The sequence below is a fragment of the Mobula birostris genome, chromosome 4 (genome assembly GCF_030028105.1).
Source record: "Mobula birostris isolate sMobBir1 chromosome 4, sMobBir1.hap1, whole genome shotgun sequence".
In the NCBI taxonomy this organism is placed as follows: Eukaryota; Metazoa; Chordata; class Chondrichthyes; order Myliobatiformes; family Myliobatidae; genus Mobula; species Mobula birostris.
In genome coordinates this window covers 40,313,724-40,329,901 of record NC_092373.1, presented here as the reverse complement: position 1 = coordinate 40,329,901, position 16,178 = coordinate 40,313,724, and the positions used below count along the sequence as shown (strand labels likewise).

At 41.5% G+C, this 16,178-nt stretch overlaps 1 protein-coding gene across 2 annotated transcripts in view; it reads left to right on the top strand.

The window, feature by feature from the left end:
- Positions 1-16,178, top strand: part of dcun1d1 (DCN1, defective in cullin neddylation 1, domain containing 1 (S. cerevisiae)) — a 73,122-nt gene that overhangs the window by 3,383 nt on the left and 53,561 nt on the right. For both annotated transcript variants that reach the window (XM_072255217.1, XM_072255218.1), the window contains exon 2: positions 12,791-13,007. In XM_072255217.1, the coding sequence (XP_072111318.1) occupies positions 12,791-13,007 (217 nt within the window). The remainder of the gene's footprint in view (positions 1-12,790; positions 13,008-16,178) is intronic.

Here is a 16,178-nt window from a genome sequence, read left to right as displayed (position 1 = left end):
TTATAAATTGATTTCTGTAAAGGTTTTGAGAATTTCATGGGTCCAATTTGATTTCCATTCAGCATTTGAATAGAAAATTCTGATCTATACAGAGGATATCTTAGTGTTTTTTTGGAAATTGAGTCAGCTACAGTTTAACTTTGAAGACCAGTATACTAGTATTCCAAGGTTGACTTACTGACTGGATCAAACATTTTAAAATGGACTTTCTTTAGCTTTGTAGAGAAATTCTAATTCAAAGCTAATATTACTTGACCAATTGATTAAGGATTTGGGATTTAGGTGCAAGTTGTTGGTCATTTGACTACAGAAGTTGTCATTTGAGTACAGAAGTTGTTATAGTTTCTTACCTCTTGAATATAAAATACTTGTTAAATTATGATGCTTAGTTAAACATTTTACATTCTGGAAAAATTGTGAATTCTGAACCCTAAATGATCTAAGTCTATTTGCCAGATACACTGCATCTTAGGTTTCAGTACAGAAATAGATATAGTACTCTCATTGGGATGTGCAGGATCAAATCTGTTTTTGACATTGGAATACTATTTTTAGTTTCGAATGGAGAGGGACAAGAACGAATGAAGATATGTCTGTTGCAAATGTTAGCATGGTGCATTAGTAATTGTGTAAATATTTGGGTAACATTTCTGTTTAACTCCGTGAATTATTTGACATAGGTCATACTTTTATTTTAATTTTTTTTACTGTATTTATTGAAGTAATATATGTTGAGCCATGACAACAATAAGCTGCTGTTAATTTGTATTACACACGCAAGATGCCTGAGGAACTCAGCAAGTCAGGCAGCTTCTGTGGAAGGGAATAAGCAAGCCAGAATAAGAAAGTGAGGGATAGGGAAGATGTATAAGCTGGGTTCTTCCCTCTTCTTTTTCAGTCTTGATGAAGGGTCTCTGCTGGGAATATTGACGGTTTATTCCCCCTCCATAGACGCTGCCTGACTTGATGAGTTCCTCTTGCATTTTGTGTGTACATGGTTCAAGATTTGCCAGCCTCTGCAGAATCTCTTGTGTTTTAAATTTGTATTACGCTTTTATCTGTTTTGAAGGGATTGTTCTACCCACCGGATACTTGCCTCGACTTAGTACATGGGCTGCTTAATATATGACATGGGTTTTCAGGCTTAATTCATCCAATGTGGTGTTCATCTGAGCAATACTATTTTTGTTGTCTTTTATGCTGCACTCTGACTTGTAACTTATTGCATTATTTTAAGAACTAGTCTTTGCTAGGTTATCTTCGTCCACCTGTTTCGCTTTTGCGGGCTTTGCTTCTCTACTGAGACATTTTACTCTTGAATTCTGATCTGTTCTGGCTTATCTTCCATGCTCTTGAATTATCTCAGCAATCGGTTTGTTTCTGTAATTGCTGTTTCTCTTTCTTTCGTTGAACCAGAGGGAGTAAGTTTCTTAAGCTGTTGCCTAATTTTGTCTTCTCAAGCTCCTTTGAGCTCTTCCCTATTTGCTGAAACACCACCTAAAGGCCATTATTTTAACATTCTTACAGAACAGCTTTCAGACCCCACCAAATCTATGCCGACTATTCTTACCCTAAATTTTATTCTCCCTAGATTCTCATCAACCCACTCACTATTCTGCTTTGCCATTCCATCATGGCTGATTTTACTATTCCACTCAACTCCATTCTCCCACCTTCTATCCGTAATCTTTGACACCTTTACTCATTAACCTCTGGTTTAAATACACCGAATGACTTGGCTTCCATAGCTGTCTTTGACAGTGAATTCCACATATACATCACTCTCTGGCAAAAGAGATTCCCTCACTGTAGGAAACGTCCTCTTCACATCCGATATTCATTAGGTTTCAATGAGATTTCCCCTCCTCTCTCCTCCCCTCCCCCCGACCCAAACCATTCTTCTAAACTCTTGACAAGTACAGGCCTGGAGCCATCAAATGCTCCTTATATGTTAATTCTTTTATCCCTTTGATCATTCTTCTGAACCTCTAATGGAAGCACATTCTTTCTACTTGCGTACTCTTAAGTGTATCTGAGCAAATGCCTTGTAGCGCCTCAGGATTACCTACTTGCTGCTATATGCTAGTCCTCTTGGAATGAATGGCAGCAATGCAATTGCCTTCCTTACCACTGCTTCAACTTGCAAGTTAACCATTATGAATTTTCTCTCCCATTTAGAAAGTACATGGAACATAGAAATTTACAACACATTACAGGCTGCCTAGAATTTCCCTAGCGCATAACCCTCTATTTTTTCTAAGCTCCATGTACCTATCTAAGAGGCTCTTAAAAGACCCTATTGAATCCACTTGCACCACCGTTGCTGGCAGTGCATTCCACACACTCACCACTCTCTGTGTGGAAAAACTTACCCCTGACATCCCCTTGTTCCTATTTCCAAGCACCTTAAAAACTATGTCTCCTTATATTAGCCATTTCAGTCCTGGGAAAAAGCTTCTGGCTATCCACAGGATCAATGCCCCTCATCATCTTATACACCTCTGTCAGGTCACCTCTCATTCTCCATTGCTCCAAGGAGAAAAGGCCAATTTCACTCAACCTATTCTCATAAGGTGCTCCCTCCAATCCAGGCAACATCCTTGTAAATCTCCTCTGCACTGTCTCTGTAGTATCTACATCCTTCCTGTAGTGAGGTGACTAGAACTGAACACAGTACTCCAAGTAGGGTATGACAAGGGTCCTGTATAGCTGCAACATTACCCCTCGGCTTCTAAGCTCAATCCCACGATTGACAAATGCCAACACACCATAGGCCTTCTTAACAACACTGTCAACCTGCGCGGCAGTTTTGAGTATCCTGTTGACAGGGACCCCAAGGTCTCTCAGATCCTCTGCACTGCCAAGAGTCTTAACATTTATATTATATTCTGTCTTCGGATTGGACCTACTAAAATGAACCACTTCACACTTATCTGGTTTGAAGTCCATCTGCCACTTCTCAGCCCAGTTCTGCAACCTATCGATGTCCGGCTATAAACTCTGACAACCCCCCAGACTATCCACAACACCCCCAACCTTTGTGTCATCAGCAAACTTACTAACCCACCCTTCTACTTCTTCATCCAGGTCATTTATAAAAATCACAAAGAGAAGGGGGTCCAGAACAGATCCTTGTGGAACACCACTGGTCACTGACCTCCATGCAGAATATGAACCATCTACAATCACCCTTTGCCTCCTGTGGGCAAGCCAATTCTGGATCCATAAAGCAGGGTCTCTTTGGATCCCATGCCTCCTTACTTTCTGAATGAGCCTTGCATGGAGAACCTTATCAAGTGCCTTACTGAAATGCATATACACTACATCCACTGCTCTATCTTCATTGTTTTGTTACTTCCTCAAAGAATTCATTCAGGCTTGTAAGGCACGACCTGCCTTTGACAAAGATATGCTGACTATCCCTAATCATGTTGCGTCTCTTCAAATGCTCATAAATCCTGCCTCTCAGGATCTTCTCCAACTTGCCCACCACTGAAATCAGACTCACTGGTCTGTAATTTCCTGGGTTATCTCTACTCCCTTTCTTGAACAAGGAAATAACATTTACAACCCTCCAGTACTTCTCCTGTCCCTATTGATGATGCAAAGATCATTGCCAGAGGCTTAGCAATCTCCTCCCTCGCTTCCCACAGTAGCCTGGGTATATCTCATCTGGTCCCGGTGATTTATCTAACTTAATGTTTTTCAAAAGCTTCAGCATATCCTCTTTCTTAACGTCTACATGCTCAAGCATTTCAGTGCATTCTAAGTCATCCCCACAATTACCAAGGTCTTTTTCTCTGGTGAATACTGAAGGTATTCATTAAGTACCTCTGCTACCTCCTCTGATTCCATGCACATGTTTCCACTATCGCACCTGATTGGTCCTATTCTCACATGGCTCATCTTGCTCTTCACATATTTGTAAAATGCCCTGGGGATTTCCTTAATCCTGCTCACCAAGGCCTTCTCATGGCCCCTCCTGGCTCTCCTAATTCCATTCCTAAACTCCTTCCTAGCAACCTTGTAATGTTCTGGAGCTCTAACACTACCTAGTTTTTTGAAGCTTTCATAAACTTTTCTAAACTAGATTTTCTACATACTTTGTACACCATGGTTCTTTAACTCTACCATCCTTTCCCTGTCTCAATGGAACATAGCTATGCAGAACTCCATGGATTTCTGCCATGCATTTCCCTGAGAACATCTCCCAATTTATGCTGTCAAGTTCCTGCCTAATAGCATCATATTTCCCCCTACCCCAATTAAATGTTTTTCCAAATTGTCTGCTCCTATCCCTCTCCAGCACTATGGTGAAGGAGATAGAGTTATGGTAACTGCCTTCAAAATGCTCTCCCACTGAGAGATCTGACACCTGACCAGTTTCATTTCCCAATACCAGATCAATTAGAGCCTCTCCTCTAGTTGGCTTATCTATATATTGGGTCAAGAAACCTTCCTGAACACACCTAACAAACTCCACCCCATCTAAACCTGTGAAGGAGATGCCATCAATATAGATTATGAGGACATGCAGTCCTCTTTTATTGTCATTTAGTAATGCATGCATTAGGAAATGATACAATATTCCTCCGGTGTGATATCACAAAAACACAGGACAGACCAAGACTGAAAAACTAACAAAACCGCATAATTATAACATGTAGTTACAACAGTGCAACGATACCATAACTTGATGAAGAACAGGCCATGGCACAGTAAAAAAAGTTCAAAGTCTCTCGAATGTTCCATATCTCTCACAGACAGGAGAAGGAAGAAAACTCTCCCTGCCATGCCTGACCACAGTCTGACTCTGAGTCGTCCAAAAAATCAATATTAGGAAAGTTTAAAATCTCCTATCACAACAACCCTATTGCATCGTTCCAGAATCTGTCTCCCTATCTGCTCCTTAATATCCCTGTTACTATTAGGGGTTCTATAAAAAACACCCAGTAGAGTTATTGCCCCTTTCCTGTTTCTGACTTCCACCCACACAGACTCAGTAGACCATCCCTCCATGACTTTCTCCTTTTCTGCAGCTGTGACACTATCCCTAATTAGCAATGCCACTCCTCCACCTCTTTTGCCCCTCCCTGTTCTTTTTGAAACATCTAAAGCCTGGCATACTCAGCAGCCATTCCTGCTCCTGAGACATCCAAGTCTCTGTAATGGCTACAATGTCACAGTTCAACACTCTTAAGTTCATCCGCCTTGTTTACGATATTCTTTGGATTAAGATAGACACATCTCAAACCATCAGGCTGATGCTCTAACATCTGCCTATCCTTCCTCACAAACTCCCTACAAACTGTTTCTACTTGTGCTCCAACCTCCCCATCCTCTGCCTCTTTACTTCAGTTCTCTCCCCCCCCCCCCCCCCCCCCACAAATTTAGTTTAAGCCATCTCCAATAGCAGTAACAAGCCTCCCTGCCAGGATATAGGTCTGCCTCGGATTCAAGTGCAACTCGTTTTTTTTAAACAGGTCACCCCTGCCCCAGAAGGGGTCCCAGTGATCCAAAAATCTGAATCCCTGCCCCATGCTCCAATCCTTCAGCCACGCATTTATCCTTCACCTCACTCTATTCCTATACTCTCTGCCGCGTGGTATGTGTAGCAATCCCGAGGTTACTACCTTTGAGGTCCTGCTTCTCAGGTTCCTTCCTAGCCCCCTGTATTCTGCTTTCAGGACCTCCACCCTTTTTCTACCCATGTTGTTGCTACCAATATGTACCACGACATCTGGCTGCTCACCCTCCCATTTCAGGATATTGTGGACGCACTCAGAAACATCACAAACCCTGGCACCTGGGAGGCAAACTATCATCCTTGTTTCTTTTTTGCGTCCACAGAATCTCCCATCTGTCCCCTAACTATAGCGTCCCCTATTACCACTGCCCCCCTCTTCCGTTCCCTACCCTTCTGAGCCACAGGGCCAGACTCCGTGCCAGAGGCATGGGCTTGTTGTTTCCCCCAGGTAGGTCCCTCCCGCACCCCCCTCCCCAAAAGTACTCAAAATGGAGTACTTATTGTTAAGGGGGACAGCTACAGCCTGACAGTCGCCCACTTATCTGTCTTCTGTGGCCCCGGAGTGACTGCCTGCCTATAGCTCCTGTCTATCACCTCCTCACTCTCCTTAACAAGCCAAAGGTCATTGAGCTGCAGCTCAATACGCCTGGTACAGATGTGGCCATCAGGGAGGCTGGAAGTCTCCCAGACATCCCATATCTGACACCCAGACAGAAAACTGGCCTTGCAGTCATACCCACTATTCTAATGCGCAAGGTCCTGCGAGATGCTCCTCTTTTAAACTCTGCTTCCCAACCTATGCAAAGCTCTCTCTCTTTGAATTGATTAGTCTGCTGCTATTGTGCATGTAAGTCGTATGACTTTATTTTTTAAATTTTTTTTCCAAAGTGCATGACTATACACTTCCCTACACTGTATTCCATCTGCCACTACTTTGCCTACTCTCTTCATCTGTTTGAAGTCCCTGCAGGTGCCCTGCTTCCTCAACAGTACCTGCCCCTCCACCTATCTTCATATAATCTGTAAACTTGGCCACAAAACCAACAATTCTATCATTTAAATCAATGACATATTACACAAAAGGAAGTGGTCCCAACACTGAACAGTGGTACTTTTGCCTAACTCATTTGTATCTTATCTCCAAGCCTGCAATTCTGGTCCTTGAGTATCCCCAGATTTATTTGTTGTACCGTTTGTGGCTGCTAATAGTCTTAGTTTCTGCCTTTGTTTCTCCTCACAACCCCGTCTTTGACTAAACTTTTGCTCATCACTTCTAATGTTTCCTCATATCGATTGAAGTCTTATTTAGTTGAGTAATTTTGCAGAGGAATCTATGAGAATATCTTATTAATTGAAACCACTGTTTGTGGCCAGACATTTTTTTTGTAGTATGTTGGGACTGATTGCCCTAGAGTCCAGGCTGTTGAAGGCCTTTGAACTTTTAACCAGAAAGGTTGCAAATAGTTCAAGTTAAAATAATTAAAGCTAAGATAAATTTGATAGTATTAGAAAATGGACATAACAACAATAGATTAACTCACTTTCATGATCAGCAATCAGAAATAATTGGAGTTGTGCTATATATGCCATTCATTTTAGGTGTAAAGCTGAGGATGTTTGTTTATTCCATAGTACTGAGTTCAGTACTGAAGCAGGAGGTCAGATATGCCAGCATCTCAGCTTGAGTTTTTCTATATTGCAGAGGCATGAAAGTCAGTGTTGAACTGTCCCATGAAGAAAATGTAGCTGGATATTCCCATGTGACTCAAAATGCTGGAGGAATTCAGCACGTCAAGCAGCATCCATGGAGGGGAATAAGCAGTGGATGTTTTGGGTCTTGATGAAGGGTCTCAGCCCAACACACTTACTTTTTATATCCCTCCATAGATGCTGCTTGACCTGTTGAGTTACTCCAGCTTCTTGTGTGATACTCAAGATTTCTGCACAATCTCATGTTTATGGATATTCTGGTGAAAGATATACTTAGTCTTGTTACAATACCTATAAACAGTGTTCACTCCCCTCCCCCTGAAAATTTTCATGTTTTATTGTTTTACAACATTGAATCACAATGGATTTAATTTGGCTTTTTTGACACTGATCAATAGAAAAAGAATCTTTTGTGTCAAAATGAAAACAGATCTCTTCAAAGTCATCTAAATTAATTACAAATATAAAACACAAAATAATTGATTGCATAACTATTCACCCCCCTTTAATATGACACACTAAATCATCACTGATGCAGCCAATTGGTTTTAGATGTCACATAATACTTAAATGAAGATATGTTTTTAGAGACTTGTGTGCAGTCAATGTGTTTCTGGAAGGTCCACCTGCTGGTGAGTCAGTATCCTGGCAAAAACTACACCATGAAGACAAAAGAATACTCATAAGCAACTCTGTGAAAAGGTTATTGAAAAGCACAAGTCAGGAGATGGATACGAGAAAATTTCCAAGTCACTGAATATCCCTTGGAGTACAGTTAAGTCAATCATTAAGAAATGGAAAGTATATAGCACAGCTGTAAATCTGTCTAGAACAGGCCATTTGCAATAACTGACTGTGCAGGAAGAGAACTAATGAGGGAGGCCACCAAGAGACCTATGACAACTCCAAAGGAGTTACAAGCTTCAGTTGCTGAGATGGGAGAGACTGTGCATACAACAACTGTTCCTGGGTGCTTCACCAGTTGTAGCTTTATGGAGGTGTGGCAAAGAGAAAGCCACTGTTGGGGGGGGGGGAACTCACATGAAATCTCAACCACAGTTTGCCAGAAGGCATATTAGAGACTGAAGTCAGCTGGAAGAAGGTTCTATGATCTGATGAAACCAAAATTGAGCTTTCTGGCTATCAGACTAAATGCTATGTTTGGCATAAGACAAACAGTGCATGTCAAAAACCCACCATCCCTATTGTAAAGCATGGTGGCTGCATCATGCTGTGGGGACGCTTCACTGCAGCAGGCCCTGGAAGGCTTGAGGGTAGAGGGTTAAATGAATGCAGCAAAATACAGGGAAATCCTGAAGGAAAACCTGATGCAGTCTGCAAGAGAACTGTGACTTGGGAGAAGATTTGTTTTCCAGCAAGACAATGACCCCAAGCATAAAGCCAAAGCTACACAAGAATGGCTGAAAAACCACAAAGGTAATGTCCTGGAGTGGCTAAGTCAGAGTCTAGCCCTCAATCCAATGGAAAATTTGTGGCTGGACTTGAAAAGGGCTGTTCAGTTACAATCTCCATGCAATCTGACAGAGCTTGAGCAGTTTTGTAAAGAAGAATGGGGAAAAATTGCGGTGTCCGGATGTGCAAAGGTGATGGAGACCTATCCACACAGACTCAAGGCTGTGATTGCTGCCAAAGATGGATCTACTTTGTGCTAAATACTGCCTTGAAGGGGGTGATTTCTTATGCAATCAATTATTTTGTATTTTACATTTGTAATTAATTAATTTATCTCACTTTGTAGAGATGTGTTTTCACTTTGACATGAAAATAAAACATGAAAACTTATGGGAGTGGAGGATGGGGGTGAATACTTTTTGTAGGCACTGCATTTTCTATATCTTGAAAGTTTAATTTACATAATTCAAAATTTGTAATTGTTATAGAACATACAGTACTGTTGGCTGACAGTGTTGTGTTAACCTCCTAACCTACTCCACAATCGTAATTCTTTCCCTCCTACATGGCCCGGAACCCTCCATTTTTCTTTCATCTATGTGCTTGTCTCAGAGTCTCTTAAATGTGCCTAATGTATCAGACTCAAATCTTATGTTAATATTTTTTTTAGTATCAATTGTGACTTTGGTGCTGGTCTGTATTTGGATGAACTGACTCTTGATATTTTGTAGGTGGATGAACTGAGTGCTTAGCAGTTGTCTTTCGCTACTCACTTATTGTTATCACAATTCATCCAATGACACATTGTTTGACATCTAGTGTTAAAGGTTTCCTGTCAACTCTTGCTGTTCCAGATGACATCAGTGATATGAGGCGGCAAGAGCTTATTTCTTCATTCTGCATTAAGTAGGGCTAAATGAATACTTACTTTCGCTAGCAAAAAAAAATAAGTTGCTGGAAGAACTCAATGAGTCAAATATCATTTGTGCAGGCAAAGGATGGTCAACATTTCCAGCGAGATCCTGTATCATTCTGTTGTAGAGCCTTGAATTGAGACTGCTTGACCCACTGAAGTTCAAAGTAAATGTATTAGCAAAGTATCAAAATCAGCATGAGAGACATTTTCTTGTGGACATTCATAATAAATAGAAACACAATAGAAAAAATGAAAAACTGCACAAGACAGAGATTGATAAACAACCAGTGTGTAAATACAAGAAAAAAATAATAACAAGAAAAATAAGTAATCAAAAAATATCGAATGCAAGCTGTATTTACACGAGAGTCTTTGGAAAAATATATAAAAGAATTGAGAGTCTTTAAAAATGAGTCCATAGATTATGGAATCCGTTCAGTGTTGGGGTGAGTGAAGTTATCTCCTCTGGTTCAAGAACCTAATGGTTGAGGGGTAATATCTGTCCCTGAACCTGGCGGTGTTGTGGGCCTTGAGGGTCCTGGGCGTCCCTCCTGTTGGCAGGAGTGAGAGAGAGATCATGGCCTGGATGATGGATACTGCTTTTCTGTGACAGTGTTCCTTGTAAATGTGCTCACTGGTGGGGAGGACTTTATCCATGATGGAATAGGCTATATCCACCACTTGTAGATTTTTCCATTCAAGGGCATTTCCATATCAGGCTATGATGCAACCAATCAGATATCTGGCAACATTCACAATTTTGTCAAAGTTTTAGATGACATGCAGACTCTGTGCAAACTTCTAAGTAGAGGCACTGCCGTGCTTTGTAATGACAGATGCTGCTCCCAGGCTAGAACCGCAGACTGATAATGCTAAGGAATTTAAATTTGCTGACTCTCTCCACTTCTCATTCCCCCAATGAGGACTGGCTCATGAGCTTTGGTTTCCTCCTGTAGTCAATAATCATCTCTTGTTTTGCTTTGGCTTTTCCAGCATTTAACTTTGGCCAGAATTTCACCATCTGCAGTTTCTTGTGATTCTCTGCTTTTCCATATTTGGCTTTCCCTAGATGATTGATTTGTGGTGGCCACTGTTGAGGATTTCCTGCTTATTATTTGCCTATCGCACCAACAGGTCAACAGAGGACGCCATCTCTGCAGTACTTCGCTCTGCCCTGACCCACCTAGACAGCTCCAACTCTTACATCAGAAGGCTGTTCATTGACTTTAGCTCGGCATTCAATACTGTAATCCCCTCCAAACTGATCACCAAACTTCGCCAGCTTGGTATCAGCTCATCCCTCTGCAATTGGACCTTGGACTTTCTGACTAACAGACCCCAATCAGTTAAGTTAGACAACCTGCCCTCCTCCACTCTCACCCTGAATACCGGCATGCGTCAAGGCTGTGTGCTGAGCCCTCTTCTGTACTCCCTTTTCACCTGTAACTGCCTTCCTGTACATGGTTCTAACTCCATAATCAAGTTCTCAGACTACACCATGGTGGTTGGCCTGATCAGAGGGGATGATGAGGCGGCCTACAGGGACGAGGTCCAGCACCTGACCGCGTGGTGTGCTGACAACAACCTGGCCCTTAACACCCAGAAGACCAAGGAGATCATTGTGGACTTCAGGCAGGCTAGGAGCCATACTCATGTCCCCATCTACATCAATGGAGCTGTAGTGGAGCGTGTATCAAGCTTCAGGTTCCTTGGTATCCACATCTCCAAGGATCTCACCTGGTCCCTGAACTCCTCCATCCTGAACAAAAAGGCGCAATAGTACCTTTATTTCCTGCAGAGTATCAAGATACTGTCGGACTTTTACCGCTGTACCATTGAGAGCGTACTCACTAACTGCATCTCAGTGTGGTATGGCAATTGTCCTGTATCAGACTGCAAAGCACTCCAGCATGTGGTGAAAACTGCCCAGCAGATTATCAGCACCCATTTGCCCACCATTGAGACCCATCTACTATAAATGCTGCCTGGGCCAGGCAAAAAGCATTATCAAGGATGCATCTCACCCTAACCATGGACTTTTTATTCTCTTCCCATCCGGGAGACGCTACAGAAGCCTCTGCTCCCGCACCAGCAGGCACAGGAAGAGTTCCTTCTCTGAGGCTGTGACCCTGCTGAACCTCACATCACAGCACTAAGCAGTATTGCACCCATATTGTACTGTCTCAGTACTTTTATATTTGTGTGCTGTAGCACTTACTTTTTATTCGCAGTTATTTTGTAAATAACACTATTCTTTGCATTTCTGGTCAGATGCTAACTGCATTTCATTGGCTTTGTATCCGAACTCGGCAAAATGACAACAAAGTTGAATCTAATCTAATCCGATAGGTGATATAATTTGGATGGTGCATTTGAGTCTTCCAACTTCTAACAGAACAATATAAGGTGCTTTATAATAGTGTGACTTAAACCAAAGAAACTCAGTTAAGGAAAGTAGATGTAACCCTTGAGCTTTTCCTGATTTTTATTCTATGATTATTACCTTAGCACCTGTTTACAAGGTTTCAATGAATAGAATTCTAAATACTTAGTTTACAGATATAATGTCACTGAGTGCTAAATTAATGAAGAACAAGACTAATAATGAATTAATGTTCACAGTGGTATTTTGTTGAAGGTATAGTGTTTATTTTGCAGAATTTGTAATTCAGACACTTGGCTGAATAATTCAGAGACTTGAGTTCAGGCTGCCACCTGGAAATTTAAATTCAGTGAAGTCAATAAATCTGATATAAAAAGCTTATATGAGTAATGATAATGAAATTCCTGATTTGCTCTCACACATCTGATTTGCTAATGCCCTTTACAGAAAGAAATCCCAGCAGGACCATGGTCTCATTGACTTTTAGCAACCTTCTGAAATGTCCTTGCCTACCACTCAGTTTATTCACAACCACAACAAAGAACTGTTGGAGTTTTTTTTTAAAGGAGAGTTACTAATCTGTCTTAAGGGCAGTATGGGGATGAACAATAAACGCTAGACCACCAGTAATACCTGCGTCCTACAAATAAATACATTTTTAAGAAAAGATACTGGTTGTCTGTTTTAAAACTACAACTTTTGGATGGAGCGGTCCTTTTGGCTATGATGTGTTGCAGAACTTGATTATGCTTATATATGTAAATATAAGCATATTTGTGATATTTGGGAAAAGTACTCCTATAGACTAGGCTCTGTAACATGTTCCTTTTTTGTTTTGTAGAACAAGCTGAAGTCCTCACAGAAGGATAAAGTGCGGCAGTTTATGGTCTTTACACAGTCCAGTGAAAAAACTGCAGTATGTTGTTTATCACAGAACGATTGGAAATTAGATGTTGCTACAGACAATTTTTTTCAAAATCCAGAACTTTATGTTCGAGAAAGTCTGAAAGGTTCATTGGATAGAAAAAGATTAGATCAGCTATACAATAGATACAGAGGTGAGTACGTTTTTCTTCGTATTTGTTAAGCATAAATTTAAATACTGAGAGCTTAACTGATTTCAGAGCCTGACTGAATATCTTTGATTAATCCATGCTTTTCCTTTGTGATCTTTATGAAACTATTCAAAATAAATGTTATGCCCTTTATGGCTCTAATGGGGCTTATTGTTTTGGTAAAGGAAGGCCTTAGTGTATGGACTTGTGATTAGTGATGTGACTTAAACAATATACACTTGGTTGAGGAAAGTAAATAAGCTACTTGAATTTGTTCTTTTCTGTTGCATGAATATAAATTGTTTAACTGAACCAGCTTAGCCACTGCTTACATGATTTCAATAACTTTCACAATCCATCGGATTGATTTCACTGGAGTAATAGATTATACATCATATCTACGATTCAACAAAAACTTACAAAATCTTGCAAGAAAATATTTAGTAAAAAAAAAAGTCAATTCATGTATTCTCCTGGGAACTAATTGCTTTGGAACATAGTAGCCAGTGACTTGATTTAATAGATTGCACTGGTATAGAACATAGAATGCTACTGTGCAGTACAGGCCTTTCAGCCCACAGTGTGAGCTGACCCCTTTAACCTATTCTGAGATCAACTGAGTCCTTCCCTCCTACATAATTCAACATTTTTTTTAGCCTCCATGTGCCTATTTAAGCATTTCTTAAATGCCCTAATGTATTTGCCTCGACCACCACCCCAGCAGGGTGTTCCACACACCCACCACTGTCTTTGTAAGGAACTTGCCTCTGACACGTCCGCTATACCTTTCCCCAACCACCTTAAAATTATACCCCCTTGTGTTAGCCATTTCTGTCCTGGAAAAATGGCTTTGGCTATTTATTTGGTCTATGCCTCTTGTCATGTACACCTCTAGTGCCTCTCATCCTCCTGTCCTCCAGAGGTAAGAGCTCTAGTTCGCTCAACCTACCTTCAGACTTTCTCTCTAATCCTGGAAGCATCCTGGTAAATCTTCTGTGCACCCTCTCTGAAGCTTCTACATTCTTCCTATAATGATGTGATCAGAACTGAATACAATATTCCAGGTGTGATCCAACCAGGGTTTTATAGAGCTACAACATTACCTCATGGATCCTGAACTTTCTCCCGTGACGACTGGAGGTCAACACACTATAGGCCTTCTGAACAACCCTATCGACTTGCATAGCAACTTTGAGGGATCTATGGATGTGGACCCCAAAATTCCTCTTTCTGCCAAGGATCATGCTATTCACACTGTATTGTGCCTTCAAATTCATCCTTCCAAAGTGAATCACTTCACTATTTGGCCTTCATAAATCAGGGCATCAAGTAGAGGGGTTGGGTTTCTTCCAGTAAGAGGGCATCATTCAGTGGTGACTGTTTGAGCGCAGCTCCGATGGGAATCATCAGGTATTCCTGTTTACGATTACTACAGTTGAAATACACAGTTACAGTCATGCGTACTTCAGTAGGCAGCATCATTTTAAGATGTTTAAAACAAAACTTTTGATACTCAAAATTGAAGAATCTTGGACAGCAGAACCTGGCTATACTCACATACTCAGTTCCCCTTTAAGAAAATGGAAGCAAGGATGCTGTGCTGTTCTACAGATAACAATTGAAACACAGATGCCTTCAACTTCCACTCCTGACTATCCAGCTGGGAAACAGTCTCTGGAAAACAAAGTTGAAGACCTCCACAGGGACATCAGGGACTGCTGTGTACCCTGCTTTGTGGAAACATGGCTCACACTGGCAATTTTGAATGCAACACTGCAGTCCGTTGGCTTCACCATCCTCCACAAAGACAGGACTTCTCAGTCTTTTAAAGGCAGAGGAGGTGGAGTATACTTTATAATTAACTCATCGTGATGCACAAGCGTAGTAGTTGTGTCTCAGTCCTTCTCACGTGACCTGGAACAGAAAGTAGTCAGATATCGTCCATTTTATCTGTCAAGGGAGATTTTGCCATCATTCTGGTGGCAGTGTACATTCTACCTCCGGCCAATATCAGACAGGTACCGGAGGAACTGAGCAACGTAATCAGCAGGCATGAAATCTGCACGCTGATGCCTTTTCTATCATTTGTGAGAAACTTCAACCAGCCTACCTTGAAGTCTCTGAACAACTGCCACCAACATTTGACTTGTGGAACCAGATTGGCCAATACTCTTGACCACTGTTATATCACCATTAGAAACACTTACTGTGCCATCCCGTGCCCACACTTTGGAAAAGACTGATCACCTGGCTGTACACTACTCCCTGTGTCTAGGCAGAGACTAAAGACTGCAGCACCAATAGTGAAGACCAAGAAAGTATGGTCAAGAAGACCTAGGAGTACTTGCAGGACTGCTTTGAGTTGGTGAATTGGACAATATTCAGGGATTCGTCCTTGAGTCTGAATGAATACGCCATAGTGTCACCAACTTCATCAAAACCTGTGTGGACGAGTGAGTGTCCAAACCAAAAGATGAACCAAGAGATTTTTAGTCTGCTGAGGGCTAGATCTGTGGCTTTCAAGATCAGTGAACTACAGCTATACAAAGTCCAGGTATGATCTACAGAAGGCTATATTATGGGTGTAGAATCTATTTGATTGAAGTTAGAAATGGAATTGGATGCACATCAGCTCTGGTAGGGTTTGTAGGCCATTGCTTCCTTCAAGGTGAAACCTAACATCATGAATGTCTGTGATGCTTCACTCCCAGATAAGCTTCACGTCTTTTATGCATGCTTTAAAAGGAAGATTAAAACTACACCTGTGCTAATCCCTGCAGCATCTGGTGAGCCTGTGAACTTTGTCTCAGAGTTATAAGTTTCAAGAGGGTGAATCTGTGCAAGGCGTCATGCCCTGATGGTATACCTGGTAGGGCTCTGAAAACCTGTGCCAACCAACTGGCAGGCGTGTTCAAGGATATCTTCAATCTCTCACTGTGGCAATCGGAGGTTTCCACCTGTTTCAAAAGGGTGACAATCATGCCAGTGTCCAAGGAGAGCAGGATGCGTTGCCTCAACAAATATCGCCCAGTGCCACTCACATCTATTGTGATGACGTGCTTTGAGAAGTTTGTCATGACTAGAATCAATTCCTGCCTCAGCAAGGATCTGGACCTGCTGCAATTTGCCTCTCGCCATAATGAGCAATCTCACTGGTTTATCACTCGGCTTTGG